General features: G+C 50.5%; 1 protein-coding gene across 9 annotated transcripts in view; it reads left to right on the top strand.

Annotated features, from left to right (window-relative positions):
- Positions 1-14,995, top strand: part of LOC105191929 (uncharacterized) — a 107,144-nt gene extending 92,149 nt beyond the window's left edge. For 8 of the 9 annotated variants that reach the window (XM_025305769.1, XM_025305768.1, XM_025305767.1 and 5 more), the window contains 6 exons: positions 6,944-7,093; positions 11,967-12,239; positions 12,844-13,002; positions 13,286-13,334; positions 13,561-13,819; positions 13,978-14,995. In XM_025305769.1, the coding sequence (XP_025161554.1) occupies positions 6,944-7,093; positions 11,967-12,239; positions 12,844-13,002; positions 13,286-13,334; positions 13,561-13,819; positions 13,978-14,551 (1,464 nt within the window). In that variant the 3' untranslated portion in view covers positions 14,552-14,995. The remainder of the gene's footprint in view (positions 1-6,943; positions 7,094-11,966; positions 12,240-12,843; positions 13,003-13,285; positions 13,335-13,560; positions 13,820-13,977) is intronic. The other variant, XM_011155715.3, reaches the window with a different exon arrangement.
- Positions 14,996-15,648: the final 653 nt, after the last annotated feature.

Below are 15,648 nucleotides of genomic sequence, written 5' to 3'. Positions count from 1 at the left end.
TTATTACGTGTTTACTGCGTGAAAAGTAACCTCTTGGACTTGTTTTGGTCGAAGATTACATCGTTTCTTAGTTAGTATCGCCTCAATACCCAGACTACTTTTTCTGACGCCGCTGACAACACACACACACACACACACGCGCGCGCACATTATATTTCATAATGACAAATTATATATGAGCGTCGGCTGTTTCATCGGTATCAATTTTTTTTGCTCCACCAGCTTATGCTATTTTTAAAAATCGATTCTTTTACAGAGCGTCGATGCACTTACCGATGCCGGTCTGTCTCGCTATCAACATCTCAGCTCGGAACGGGCGGAATTTCCCGCCGCGATAACGCGACACGTTGCGCTTATCTCACGAGCGCCGAGGACTTGCCGAGTTTTTCATTTGCCGATTCACGACGATCGATTCAGCCGGTTCGTGAGAGACGGAGGAGGTCGTCTCGAATCTCGCCGCGGTAATACCAACCGGCCGCCGCGAGTCGTCGCCGAGTCATCGTTGCGCGCGCGGAGGATATCTGCGCGCCGAAATCCTCAACGCGAAAATTGAAAATTATTCGGCAATATAAATCTCGGAGGCGCGCGATTTTTCAGAAATATTCCGGCTCGATATTGCGCCGCGAGCGGTGCTCGTCATTACGCTCTCCCTCCGTCCTTCCTCCCCCTCGTCCCGCGCCATCGCGTCGCGAAAAACGCTTTTATATCGATTCATATAAATAACTGGAATAATGTCCGGCCAAATAAATATTTATTGCGCACAATTATGAATGTAAATTTCCGTTGATATGCCGCGTTTCGTCGGCGGCATCGTAAAGCGTCTTGAAGATCGATCGCGCCTGTCATGCTTTCGCGTTTGCTGTAAAAAAGCCGTCGGCAGGGAGCCTGAGACGAGAGGGGGGGGAGGGAAGGGACGGCGAGGGTGAGCAGGAGACGACGGACAAGGGTAGACGGGCGAGGGAGATCGACAAATTTGACGAAGCACCCCTTTTCCTTGGCAGGGTCGTTCCCTCTTTCTCCCTCTCCTCTTTTTCTCTCTCTCTCTCTCTCTCTCTCTCTCTCTCTCTCTCTCTCCCTCTGTGATGGTCCTCCCATTTATATATTTTTTTTTATTCGCGACGAAAGACGAAGCGCCGTTATGCACGATAAAAAGTTTAATGTCAGAAGACGTCGTCGTGGGTGGTGGTGGGAGAGAGAGGGGGGGAGAGAGAGAGAGAGAGAGAGAGAGAGAAAGAGAGCACGAGAGGGAGTCGGTGATGGCAGGGCGAGGGAGTGGAGGGGAGGGGGGGTGAAAGTGCCCGAGGATCGTAATGACTCGATATGAAACCCGGGCAGTGCAATTTCTTTCTTCTTCTGCCCTTTCCTTCCTCCCCCGCTCGTCTCGACGTCTTCCTCTTTTTTCATCGCAGTATTTCCCCATAAAAGCGCCCCGGCATAATAAAAAGCGTTATATAGCTGGCACTGAAAAGTAACGCGTCTCTCTCTCTCTCTCTCTCTTTTTCTCGCCGTCTCGATCCCCCCCTCCGTCCCTCACTCACTCACTCTCTTTCTCTCTCCGCCTCCCCTCCCACTCTCTCTCCGCCGTTCCCGCCGCGACGGTCTTTACGGCCTTATTTGCGGAGACGTAAAAATCGCGAAAATCAATACGGAACTTCTAACATTAAATATTCAGGCTATTGACTGGGCGGGGCCGAGTCAGACACTCGTCGTTCGCGGCCCCCTCGTCATTTCTCTGCGACGGAGGACACAAGAAAATCGGGAAAAAGGAGCGAGGCGCGACGGATGGATTAACGAAGGAACGCACGCGGTGAATAAAAGAGGAAGGAAAATCAAACGCATCCTCTCCTCCCGCGGCGCGTGTGCGCCCTCCCCACGCGAGTCCGGGAGAGTACCGGGAGAAATCGCGGCGCCATCCCTGTGCAAAAAGGAAAACGGAAAGCACCGCCAAATGGAGGATCTTCAATTCACAGTTGCCACTTTTATCTCGAGATCATTATCAAGCTGGAAAAAGCGCGTTACAAAAGCCGAAGTAGAAGAACACGAAGAGAATTCCCTTTACGCGGCAACGAAGCTTACAGCCTAAACGAAGACTGATAGTCGCCGCGGCAGTGAGACAAGCAGAGAAACGCACCGGCGGGGAAAGGGGGAGGGGGGAAGAAACGAAATTGAGATGGACGGTCGTGGTCGAGGGGAGGAAATTCGGAGGGAAGTATCCTTCGTTTTCTCGTTCTCACTCGAGACAGCGTGATGTCTCGATCGCGCCGAATGCCAAAGCAAAATTGTACGTTATATCATTATGCGTTGTGCACACATGCGTACACACAAAAAAATTCTCCCCGGCGCCGGCGCGATCGTGGAGTCGCTCTTTGACCCGACGATTGTCGCCCGGTCGTACTTTTCCTCTGTAAACTACGGCGCGCACGTCATTAGCACCGAGCACCGGAAGAAGCTTCCGCGACCCCGGAAATTCCCGCGGCGTCGCGCGCGCGCGCAGGATCTCGGTGCCAATTTATAGCTACTGGTGTGTTCCGCTTTACACGCCGATATGCGCGACAACGGCCAATTAGCATACAAAGGAGGCGCAATTAATCGAAGGCTGTGTCGCGCCACTGCGCGTCGGCCCGCTAAATAAAATCCAATGACCACAGCCGGTCGCGAGGCACGAACGGAAATTGGCGAGAACGCGAACGGAAACTCCTTTTTCGGCTCCGGTCTTCGTCTCGAAGCTTCCGAGGCCCTCACGGGTCTCACGGATGCAATTATATATATGCGTTATTATTATGCATTATTATGACCAGAGTTACCGACGACACACAGAGTTTACGCGGCAGCCGGACATTCGTCCAGCTGCGCCCGAGTTTCTTCAAACACCGAAACGCGATCGATCAGACAGCATTTGGTCTCTCGGCAACCTGCTGTGTTGAATTTCGTGGATTAGCATGCACCAGATCGCGCGTCGTCAGAAGGCCGACCTGAGCGCGTGGCTGGTGTTCGAGCTCTCAAAATCAAGCTCTCTCTCTCTCTCTCTCTCTCTCTCTCTCTCCTTCTCGAAACACGTCGCAAATGTTCCTCATGTTCTTCGTGTCCGCAAAGTCCCTGCTTCCCCTCCCCCCGAAACTCATACACCGTAAGTACACGCAAATGGATTCTTTATCAATATTCATTTTCGATTTTACCGCGAGACTGCTAGATTGAGCAGTTTCCGTTTCAAGCGACAGCTGAGAATGCGACCTCTTCGAAACGGTATAAAACACACCAGCGAAAATTCGTCTGGAACGTTGCCGTAAAACTGCATCAGTTACGACGACACGTCTATTAGAGAGCCATCAGAACTTTTGCGCTCACGCACGCATATATGATTGTCAGCCGTAATTTCGAAAGTAGCGTTGTGCTACGTTAATTTCGCGACACACACACACACACACACAGGCGCGCGCACACACGCAGCATAGTGCTGTATAAATTTCCATCGGAGGCAGAGACCGGCGCGAAAGAGTTATAAGCGACGCTCCGTCGCGAAAATGAAAATCCTTAAACGAGCGCGAGGAGAGCCTCATTGACTTTCATGCCAGATATTTACGTCGAGAGAGCTGCCGCAACCGAATGTCCGCGGAGTGTGGTAGCCCCGCGGAAAATCCCCTCTGCCGCGCGGCCACAGAGAAAGAGAGAGAGAGAGAGAGAGAGAGGGAGAGAGGGAGGCAGGAATTCATATTTTATCCGGCGCATCGCGCCCGGCCGGCCGATCCGTCGTCGTACATTACGCTAGTCGTCGTGCGCGCTCGTTACGCGCGTCAATGCGACTTCCCGGACAATTCCATGCCGCCGGTAATTAATAATGATCGACGCGCACCACGTCGCGCGGATCGGCCGAGCGACGAGCGTGTGTGTCCTTACTTGCCGAAGCGGATAAATTGGATCGTGTTGCGTAACGTCGCGCCGGCCAGGCCAAGTGACATTTGCGGCTAACCGGGGAAAACGGCCGTCGCGCTCAATTCCGCGCTCGTTAGACGACGACGTTAAATGTTTCGGCGGAGCCGTTAATTAGAAATTCGACAAATCGGCCGCGATCCGCCGTGACGCGGCCGACCCGGTTAATTAACGCCGCCAATTGAGGCGGGGGGAGGAGTCGGTGCGGGCACCACGAGGTGCGGCCTGATGACTTCCCGGCCGCGCTCAACGATGTTGTCTCGGTATTTGTATTTCGCGCGCATTTGGCCGTCGGCTTAGCGATTGAACCGGCCGGTCTCGCCGGGACTCTCATTGGGAGTCTCATCTGCATCCTGTGAGAGAGACTTTATCCGATGAATCGCGTCGCACGAGCGAGTAATCCTCCTTCGGTTCGGCGCGAGGGAACGTTTCGCCCTCCGACGAAGGGCTCCTGTTTTCGATTAGCCTTTAGAGAACCGGCATTTTTCCTTTAAAATTTGCAACTTTTTTCGCGGAAAATTTATATATATATGGGACATTCTCTGTCAAATCTGACACTCCCTTTGTCCAAAAATTGAAGCAATAAAAAAACGATGTACCCGGGTTCATTTGGAAGCTATGGATGTGTGCTTTCATTTAAACCGTGGCTTTTTCAGAAAAGCAATAAAACGGCTTCCAATATGGCGGCTTGAAGTTGGAAAAATTAATAGGAAATTTATTATTATCTGATCTGATTATATCTTTCATATCAGGTAAAATTCATGAAATAAAATGGTTTCTGAGAGTTTTCGAGGATGCTCTTTCCAAATCAATTATTGGATTTTTCATTTGACCTCTTGTAAGGATTAAAAATAAGGGTTGAGTGTTAATTTTCCAAGTATTCGTGCGCTCAATGCCATTCGTTGGTGAGAAAAACATATCCCAAAGCTGTCTGAGTATATTCTTCCACAAACCGATCATGCATCAGTATTTCGTCCCCTAGAAGGTTTAGAAATAAAGATTGAGGTGAATTTTCAAGGATTTCGTATATCGATTGCACAAAACCAACCAGTAGTCACACCCCCAACCCCTAATTTCCTCCTTCTCAGAGGATAAAATGCTGAAGAAACATCGGCTCCTTTCGAAATCTTTTCATGAAGCTCAGAAATATTCTGTTCATTCCAACGAATCGCATTAAGAGCACAAAAATCTGTACAAATCCGCGCCAACTCTTATTTTCAACCCTCTTAGAAAGCAACTTGCTGAAGGAACATCGGCTTCTCGAAGAATACATTTTAATAGCTTTGAAATATTTTCTCTCTACCAACGAATGGCATTACGTGTACGAAATCCTTGAAAATTCACCTCCTCAATCCTTATTTCTAACCCTTCTAGGGGACGAAATGCTGATGCATGGTCAGTTTGTGGAAGAATATACTCAGATAGCTCTGGGATATTTTTTTCTCACCAACGAACCCTTATAAGAGGTTAAATGAAAAATCCAATCATTGATTTGGAAAGAGCGCATCCTCGAAAACTCTCAGAAACCATTTTATTTCATGAATTTTACCTGATATGAAAGATATCAGGTAATAATAAATTTCCTATTAATTTTTCCGACTTCAAGCCGCCATATTGGAAGCCGTTATATTGCTTTTCTGAAAAGGCCACGGTTTAAATGAAAGTACACATCCATAGGTTCAAAATGAGCCCGAGTATACAGTTTTTTTGTTGCTTCAATTTTTGGTTAAAGGGAGTGTCAGGTTTGACAGAGAATACCCCATATATAAAGGGTATCCCAAAACTCACGCAAGAAGTAATTTTGATAGAAAACACAGGCTTATAATTAAAAATTGTAAATTTTTTATTGATTCATAAAGTATACAGTATAGGGTTATGTATGGAATAGCATATCGGGTAAATGGCCTTCACGGCTTTGCTGGCACATATGCATTCTTTTGTTGAAATTTTCCATGACCGTTTTGCATAAATGTGGCTGAATTTCGTTGATGCAGCGCTCAATTTCCTCCTTCAAGGCGTGGGTGATCGTGAGCTTGCTGGCATAAACCTTAGACTTCAAGAAACCCCAAAGAAAAAAGTCCAACGGCGTTAAATCGTATGATCTGAGCGGCCTGATCTGATCACCAAAACGGGAAATTACACGACCAGGAAATGACTCATGCAGTAATTGAATTGTTTCTCGGGCTGTATGGCATGTGGCACCGTCTTGTTAAAACCACATGTCGTCCACATTCATATCTTGCAATTTAGGCACAAAAAACTGGATTATCGCGATAGCGAGCACCATTAACTGTTATTGCCTGACCAGCCGCATTTTCGAAGAAGAATGATCCAATGATGCCTCCAGCCCAAAATCCGCACGAAACAGTGACACGTTGTGGATGCGTTTGTTTCTCAACGATCACTCGTGGATTTTCTGAGCCCCAAATGCGACAATTTTGTCGATTAACCAAGCCATCAAAATGAAAATGAGCCTCATCGCTGAAGATGATTTTGTTCGAAAAATCAGTATCCACTTGTTGTTGCTCCATAATCCGTTCAACGAACTCTCTTCGCTGTGGCCGTTTACCCGATATGTTATTCCACACATAACCCTATACTGTATACTTTATGAATCAATAAAAAAATTTACAATTTCTAATTATAAACCTGTGTTTTATATTATACAAAATTACTTCTTGCGTGAATTTTGGGACATCCTTTATATATGTAACCATCATGTCGCGTAGAGTTTTCGAGTTTTTTAGTGGCTCCTACAGGAGCCACTCCGGTCCTCGGAAGGTTAAAGCAGCACCTCAACGCATGTGCGATCGATTTTGCGGCACGTTTGCCGTTTCTCTGTGTGTGTGTGTGTATGTGCGTGCGACGTCTCGCACGCACGTATCGCCGTTCGCGCGTAACTTATGTGGAATTTAAGTCGCGCTGATATTTACATGGCGGACCTCTTTCGCGGTGCCGCAGATAAAATCGCTCGGCAGCTAATTAACGATCGCATCGTCGACTCGCATGTTCGCAGGTTGTACTGTCGGCGTGCAGCACATACTTCGACACGATTCTATCGCAGTACGAGGAGAAGGACCCCATCGTCATCATGCGTGACGTCAAATTCTCAGACATCAAGGTGCTGGTGGAGTTCATGTACAAGGGAGAGATCAACATTGATCACGTGAGTGTCCGTTTTTTCCTCTGCAAAAAGTACTCTCTCTGCCCGGCTGCCTGGCGTCGTTGGCGATTCCGCGTGCGGTCCGCCCGCGAGGAATTTCCTCGTGGCCGCGTTAATCTCAACGTGCTTCGCATGACGCGTATATTAAAAAAAAAAAAAACGCAGTTTTCATCCTTGCACGAAGTCAACTTTCAAGGAGGAGGAAAGAGAAATCGCACGTCCGTCGCGCGAGATTCATCCTCGGTATATCATCGTGGTCCTAATTGAATTGAGAGATTATTTGGTGTCGCCCGTGAAGGAAATGTATACATTTTCTTTCGGTTCCTTGACAGAGAGCTCTAGGAGAGAGTAAAAATCACACGAGATATCAATCTCTGCAAATAGCTGGAAAATTGCTCGGAGGAGAAATGCGGAAGCTGAAATTTGCCCTAATCTCGAGTCGGAATTTTGCTCCATTTTCGACCTTAGCCGTAGATTCCAATAAATTCCAGAAGACCAATGGAGATTTAATTTATATAGAAACTAAAGTTTTGTACACAATTTGCCACTTGTAAGTTCTCAGATCTCTCGACAAGGTCGAATTAATTAATAATTAGATAGAGTCGGAATAGATGACGGATAAAATTGATACTTCCTTCAGAATATTAAATTAAAATTAAAAATTAAATTGGCGTAAGTAGTGTGTGGAGTATCGGCGGGGTCAAGAGTGTAGAATAAAAATTTCAACTCGCGGATGCTCGCTCGGATTAAGGAAAAAGGCGCGTATTCGATTGTCGCGACAATTTCACGACGTCCAAGTGTGAAATTTTCAAGAATGAATAATCGACGGAGCCCCTCGCGTCGAGGATATATCTCGCTCCATTGAGTGTATCATTTTTCACGCGGTTCGGCATTATCAGCGTTCATTATCTCTTAGGCCGTATCTTTTCGTGCAGTTACAGTAATTTGAAAAGATACCATTTCTCAAGTTACCACATTTAATGAGTATGAAAGCGCGAAGAGGAGACGCCGTCGCGCCGCAACGACGGCAATTATATCTCGGACTAGATCAGGCAAACACTCTCGCGGAAATAGAAAATGACGAGAGGGATTTTAAGACGGTAAAAAGACGCGAAACGCAAAACCAGGACGCGTATCGCGCGTCCGCGGTGCCGCGAGCGTATTAAATATTCTCGAGGCGAGCGCTCGAGTCTCTGCCGTTTAGGTGTGTGTGTGTGTGTGTGTGTGTGTATATCTTAGGATATATTTTCACTCCCGTGCTCATTAACGTTGCCATTTGCGGCGGGCGTTTTATTACGTCGCCGTGAAATAAAGTTAAGCAGTAAAACCCCGGGACAATTCCCCTCGGCTATCTCAGCATTTTTCCAATAACAACAATTTCACCTGGATAACAGTCGCGCGTGCGCGCGCGGCTCTGACGGCTATGGTTTAAAACGAGATAACTTTACGGGGCCTATTATCTTACAAAAAGTCAACATCTCTCACTCGCGCGCGATGACGACGGCGACGGCGACTACGAGCGGCGCGCGCGCGCGCGGCTTCGAATACACCGGGACGTGTTGTGACAAGCGGCTGCTGCCGCGCGGCTACGTGTCGGGAATATCGACTTGTCGCGGTAAATCTCCACGCAGTCGGGAAAATCAACAAAAAATAAGAAAGCGCAATAGCGTTTGAGTCCGGGATATCGATGAAGAAGATACCGTTGTGTGCGCGCGCGCGCGCGCGTTGCAATCGCGCGTCTTTTATAACGGAATTTAGAATAGACCATCTCCGTGATTCGAGACTCTCCAAGGGGGGGGGGGAGATCCCATTTTGCGAACGGACAATCGGGGAGAAATCTAAATTTCTCATCGAACGCACTTAATTCGAGATGGGAATTTTATGCGAGCCCCGCTGAAACGCTTGATACGAGGCATTGTACCTCGCGGTGGAAGTATCAGTTCCGGCAGAGTACCGACACAGATACGTTATTCACAGTTTCGACGCGGCCAAGCGGCGCGCTGTATATCACTTATCAGCCGTACGGAACGACAAGTTGGCATCCACGCGAATTCTTGCATTTCGCTAATTGTTTTCCCCGCGATCCTTGAGACTTTTTCGCTGCGGATTTAAAGGAAGCTCTCTCTATCTCGCGCGCGCGCCCTCTCTCTCTCTCTCTCTCTCTCTCTCTCTCTCTCTCTCTCTCTCTGTCGCTCTCCCCTGCTCGCTCGGCGAATGCAGTAATACAGCCACAGCCGCAGATAATCCTCACAAGCGCTTTATATTTATGCCGCTACGCTCTGCTCCTCGCAGCTGGCTTTATTAATTATATAAAACGAAACACACATATAGAGCAAGCTCCGCAGCATTTTGTTCTCGCGGTATTATTATATTTTCGTGTACTCTCGATTTTACCTTTTCTTCTCTCTGTTACTCTCCCCCTGCCCCCCTCCTTTCCTTTCTCTTTCTTCCTCTTTAAGATTACCCGAAGTACGTTCGAGGAAAATGCGCTTTTCCGAGATTCTCACGAGATATCTCGAGTATTTTGTCCCGTCCGTTACTCCGGCGGATTGCAATAATATCATGATAACTCGATGCCTTCTTGATTTCCAAGTTTCCGCGGGTCTTCTCGAGATCCTCGTATCCTTTCGCGGTCTTCGCGCGGTATCGAATTTATACTTCTTCTCGGCGCGGTGCGCGCGTGCGCGCTCGGCTCGAAACGGCGTCGCGTTAATTTCGGCGGGCTCACTTATCCGGGGCAAATCTCCTGCAAAATTCGCGAAGACGACGTCCGTGTTCCGCGTCTCTGGCAGCTTCGTCTGCCGGCTCTCGCAGTTTCCTCGCGGCTCTCTTTCCCGTAGAAGAGGGGGCAGCGAATTCTTCCCGATTTCTAGTCATGATTGGGATCGCGCTCGCGAGCTTTCTCCGGCACGTTTTGTGTCGAGCTGCCCGGAGGCGGGAGGGAGGGGGGAGGGGCGCGAAAAATCGCCGAGTGAAAATCGCGCCGGGGCCCAGATCGGCGGACGTCGAGGGGCCGCGATTTAAGCTCTTTCGCGTCGTGGGCGAGCGCGATCGTGGAACGCCGGTGGAGACGTGCGATTTTGCGACGATAACAACGAGCGATTTTCTCATCTGCCGTCGCGGCGCGCGAAATCGCTCCTGCGACTGAAAATCGCATGCCACGCAGACGCGCGAAAAGTCGCGTGTCGTCTCGTCCTATTACGACGTGCGATTGTTGCTTGAACTGATTAATTACGTCGGATTTAATCAATTACGCCGAGAGACCGAGCGAGCGACATGAAGTCGCACACGCGATATCTCGAGACGCGCGCTTCGATCGATGCAAAATTCCGACGCGCGCACGTCGCATTCCTTGCGATTATTGTCAGGAAAGATCGCGACGCGCGGTTTCCTAAATCGCGCATCGATTAGACACGAGCGAAGGGCGGGAGAGGGGGGAAGGAGGGGCCGCAATGCAGGCCTCGGATTTCAGACCTTTGCGTCACGCGCGCGCTTTTTTCTCCCGCTCGCGCGCTCCCTTTTCTTGCCGCGGCCGTTTCCGCGCGAGAAACGAAAGCGGCGGTTTCTGAAATACATTATTCCCGCGCCCGCGCCGCGCTCGCGACGGCGACGGCGACGGCGACGGCGACGCTGACCCACATAGGCATTTTTCCAATTCCGGCCGTGGCCGATAGAAAGCCGCGGCGCGCCGCCGTTTGTAGAAAGTTCCCATATTATTTAGCATTCGGTCGCGCTGCCGAGCGAGTACGCTCGCCATCAGCGCCGGTGAAAATTAGCAAATAATAATTGGGGCCCCGTTGTTGCCGCTGGTGTAATACGTGGCCGCACGCCGCGCGCTCGTCGGTTTCCCCGATGCGGTTTTGTCGCGCGAGTTTCTCCGCGCCGTGCTGCTCCCTTTTTCACCCGAGGAGACGCGGAAGCGTTCCCGCAGGAGGAAGCGAGAGCGACGATGAGCGTCGAGAGGGGAAAAATCCACGGCGGGTCCGAGCGCGGGAAGACGCTGAGACACGACACGACGCGGGGCTGCGTCTCTCATTCTCTTATTGGCCTGTTCTTCCCCGGAGAACCGGTGTGCGCTTTCGGGACTTGAAAAGAGACAGGTGTGCCAGCTGAGACTTGGCGCAAAAGATGAGAAAGAGGAGAAGAATAGGGGCTGCGCGTCGTCTCCCCTCGCGACGTTTGCACACAATTGCCATCGTGAAGGCGGCGGTGGTTAATAACAATCCTCCGCAGTCGTCCGATGACCGGCCGGGGAATGTTGAAAAATCGTCGAATAAACGCGCTCTCGGCTCGGCTTCGTCTCGACTCGTTGCCGCGCGCGCGATGTTATCCCGCATGATAAAATATTCCAAAAGAACCTCATGAATTCGACGTACTCGCGGAGCGTAGTCACGGTGGATGAATACGATTAGAGGGAGAATCGGTTTCCAAATGAAAAACTCGCTCACCGGCTCACTTCCGTCCGCTTCAACCTCGCAGTCTCTCCCGCTCGTCGAGGAGGAAGCGCTCGTTCTTTTATCTTCCCGCCCCCCCTCTCTCTCTCTCCCCCTCTTTCCCCCCCTCCCCACTGACGCGCTTTTTATTAATGCCGTTAATATTAATGCCAGACGTCCGTAATTATCGTTTTAACGTTTTTCCATTACGCTCTCGGTGCGCAATTCATATGCGCACACACGGCGCGGTTACGACCCCGCCGTTATCCGTAAACGAAGACATCCTCGGCAAGACGAGCCAATGTCCGACGGGTAAAGGACGCGCTTATTCTCACGTATCGCGCTGAGGGGGGAGGATAAGGATAATAATTACAATAATGACACGCTGTTGATCGCGAGTACGAAGGAGGAGCGCGTTAGAGACGAGTGATTACGTTTCGCAGACGAGGCTGTCGTCATTGCTGAAAACCGCCGAGGATTTACACATCAAGGGTCTCGCCGAGGTCAGCTGGCGCAGCGATTCCGCGCAAAACGACCTCAACAACACCGGCCACAGTCCCGGTGCCGCGACCCCGGGGGTGGAGACGGTTCTGAGGGAAGGTGACGCCGATGAGCCGCCACCCCCCAAGCAGAGACGCAGAGGTCGCCCGCCTCTGGACGATCCACCCTCGGCTCACGACGTATTTACACCGAAGATCACGTGCATCACCGGAAATGTACGCAAGGCAATTCGAATCTCTTTCTTTCTCTCTCTCTCTCTCTCTCTCTCTCTCTCTCTCTCTCTCTCTCTCTCTCTCTCTCTCTGTTTTTCTTATCATTATGTATGGGCCATATGGCTCGTGCATACGCGTAAGGCTCGGTGCGACTGCGGCACCTCGTGTTGCAGCTCATTTCGCTCGATCGGCGACTGATGCTTGGAATGTTGCGAGCGCCGCCATGCGCGTCGTTTTATTCGTCGCGATTTATCGTCGCGAGTGCACTTTGGACGGCAGCTGCTTTCGCAGTTCTTTCGATCTTGAAAACGAAAAATCTACTTCTTTCAGTCGTAAGAAGGTAGTAAAAAATTTCTCAATCTCTCCAATTTCGGGAATAAAAAGGAAAATTAACGTTCCAATTTCTCGAGTGTCCGAAGAAACTGAAGATCCCTCCGCAACTTGTCCGCGATAAAATTGGCGAGGAAGCGGGAAGCGGGACGCAGTCTCGAGCTCGCTTCTTCCAGCCGCTGCGACGGCACCGAGTCTTGCGCGCGAATCAAGTACTGTAAGAAGCACACACGCGCTGACCCATGTCGTGAATGTAGATATTCGGAAATTTTGTCAGACTCGCGGCGGGTATTACACATACGGACTAACCACGCGCGACTCTAATGTGTCACGTCGAACCTTTTCCCAGGAGGAAATGATGAGCGAGGGCGGCGACCATGAGAGTTGGGACGACGACGTGATGATGAACGAGAATAACGAAACGCCACTGCCTGTGGTAAGGCCCGTTCGTTTAGATACATTCCCATCGCATCCTCTCTACTTGCACGTACGTGCGTAATTAAATCATTCATTCTGCGACTCTTATTAGGAGAGAAGTTTCGCTCTACTTTCTCCTTTCTTTCTCTCCCTCCCTCCCTCCCTCCCTCCCCCCCCCCTCTCTCTCTCTCTCTCTCTCGCACTTGTTCAGTCATCGGCACGAATAGAGACATTTTTGCGCAAAAAAATCGCATCTATTCTTCGCAATGTTTGACGATGCCTTTCGTGCTTTTCTTTTGCAGCTGTCCTATATGTCAAAGGATGACAGTACATCTGATCAGGAAAAGAAAGGTACACCTTAGCGGTAGATTCACAATGTGTTCTCTCTCTCTCTCTCTCTCTCTCTCTCTCTCTCTCTCTCTCTCTCTCTCTCTCTCTCTCTCTCTCTCTCGCCCGACTGCGATGCGCCGCCTCTCTCGTTGCTCGATATATGAGTGCGCATCGCCGCGGGGACACGAGAGAGAGAGTGAGCGAGCGCACTTTGTTTTAACGCAACTGTGTAATACTCTGATTGCAGCGCCTAGCACCCCGTCAAACTCCAACGCCACAAATCCGTCGATCCCCGAGCAATTCCGAGACGTGATAAAGATGAACGATTATCTGACGACGGGTCGCAGGCAGGAGTTCTGGGAGGAGCCGTTCACACGACGCGTCATGGACGCGATCAAGAGCAAAGAACTGGAGATGAAGACTGCCGCTGAGATACTCGGCGTCTCTTACGGCACCCTCTATGGCAGATATCGCGACAGTTACGGTTGCCTTAAACACCCGTACAGGTAACGGACACGCGCGACGATCGTAAATACTCGGTAAATCTAAAGCATTAGAAGCGCGCGGGCGAAGAAATGTATAAGTTATAAGTTGAAAAACCGAGTCGGCATCGAGCGGGGGACGCGATTTTCACCAAGAATTGGCGAGGAATTTATACTTGTAGAGTGCGGGATTTTTGGTCTGAGCCGGGCCCTGCCGAAGTGCTGGCGAAGCTGCGGAGGAAGGAGATAACGTTGTTTCGCGCCGCCGAAATCCTCAACGTGACCGTCCATACACTGGCGACGTACCTGGCGACGTTGCAGGGTTCGGACAGGGTATTCTTAACCAGCGACGGGCCGGCGCCCGGCACCATCGACGGCAACAACGAGCCGACGGAGAACAGCGAGTCGGTGAACGACATCCTGCAGAAGATCAACGCGAACGCCGCGACCGCGGCGACGCTGACGACAACCACGCCGATCAAGCGCGAAGGTGGCGGCTACATCGAGGTGCCGACGGCGGTGCCGAAGGCCGCGACGTCCGTGCTCGAGAACAATCCGGACATCACGATCGTCAAGACCGAGAACATGCTGCGCAAGCGTGACTACACGAAGGTATCCAACACGGAGAACAACAACGCGAAACTGATGAGCGGCGGCGCTGTCAGCGAAATCAGCCAGCAGCAGCAGCAACAGCAACAGCAGCAACAGAAACTCGCCGACCCGTTGTCCCTGAGCAACGACAACAGCAAACCCTAACTATTCAGACCGTATCTGACACCAGCGAACCCGCGAGCACCACCGAGCGCCAGCTACAGGTCCGATCTGTGCCCGCGCAGTTTCTATTCCAACGTGTTTACTCGCTTTCTCACGAATTTTCATTTGAAATAGAGAGGCAAAAGAGAGAAAGAAAGGAGGGCGACAGCTCCTGCGAATCGTCATCGCCTCGCCGTTGCCTCGCGCCGACGTCGCGCTAGGGCGCCGACATCCCGCACACGCGCGGGACTTCGTACTTCGAAAGAGTAGCTTTAGACAATCTCTCGCGTGTAATCGGTCGTTGACGATTAGGAAGGGCCGTGGCTGGCCGTCGGCACGGAGAGAAGCGAAAACTCTGGCGTACGGCCGACTCAGACCCAGCAAAACGGAAGTGCCGCCACAAAGCGTGCGAATCGCCGCATAACGAACAGAGAGAAAGAGAGAGAGGGAGAGAGAGAGAGAGAGAGAGAGAGAGAGAGAGAGAGAGAGAGAGAGAGAGAGAGAGAGAGAGAGAGAGAGAGAGAGAGAGAGCAAAGAGACAGAGAAGAAAAGAAAAAGACAGAGAGAGAGAGAGAGAGAGAGAGAGAGAGAGAGAGAGAGAGAGAGAGAGAGAGAGAGAGAGGAAAAGGAAGAAAGATGGAGACAAGCGTACGCTTCGTCGTGCCTTCGAGTCGGTCGTGATTCTCGCGGACGCGACCACGGCCCGCCGGTATTTTCCAGATTGATGAAGAAGGAAGAGTGTTAATGTCGCGCGAAATCCGCTCCCCGACCCCTCGAGGAGTTTAGTATACCAGAGTGTTGTTGACGTTGAAATTTCTCCCGTTTTACTTCTGAATCGGTTCGCTTCGATCTACGTCGGTGGCGTGCGTGCGTGCGTGCGTGCGTGCGTGCGTGTGCGCGTGTGCGCATGTACGCGCGATTTTGGCCTTCGTGAGAAAAAGGATTAAGAGCAAGGAAACAGAAAGGGAAAAGCGTATAATAAAAAAAAAAAAAAGTTCAATCGAAGTTCCTTTTGAATAACGATGTAGAGATGTATTATCGCAAAAGAATGCCTAGACTATTTTCTGCCGCATGTGTCTGTATGGTAGCACGTAAAGAGC

Source organism: Harpegnathos saltator, unplaced genomic scaffold (genome assembly GCF_003227715.2).
Source record: "Harpegnathos saltator strain DR-91 unplaced genomic scaffold, Hsal_v8.6 scaffold71, whole genome shotgun sequence".
NCBI classification, from domain to species: domain Eukaryota; kingdom Metazoa; phylum Arthropoda; class Insecta; order Hymenoptera; family Formicidae; genus Harpegnathos; species Harpegnathos saltator.
This window is presented reverse-complemented; position numbering and strand designations above follow the sequence as displayed.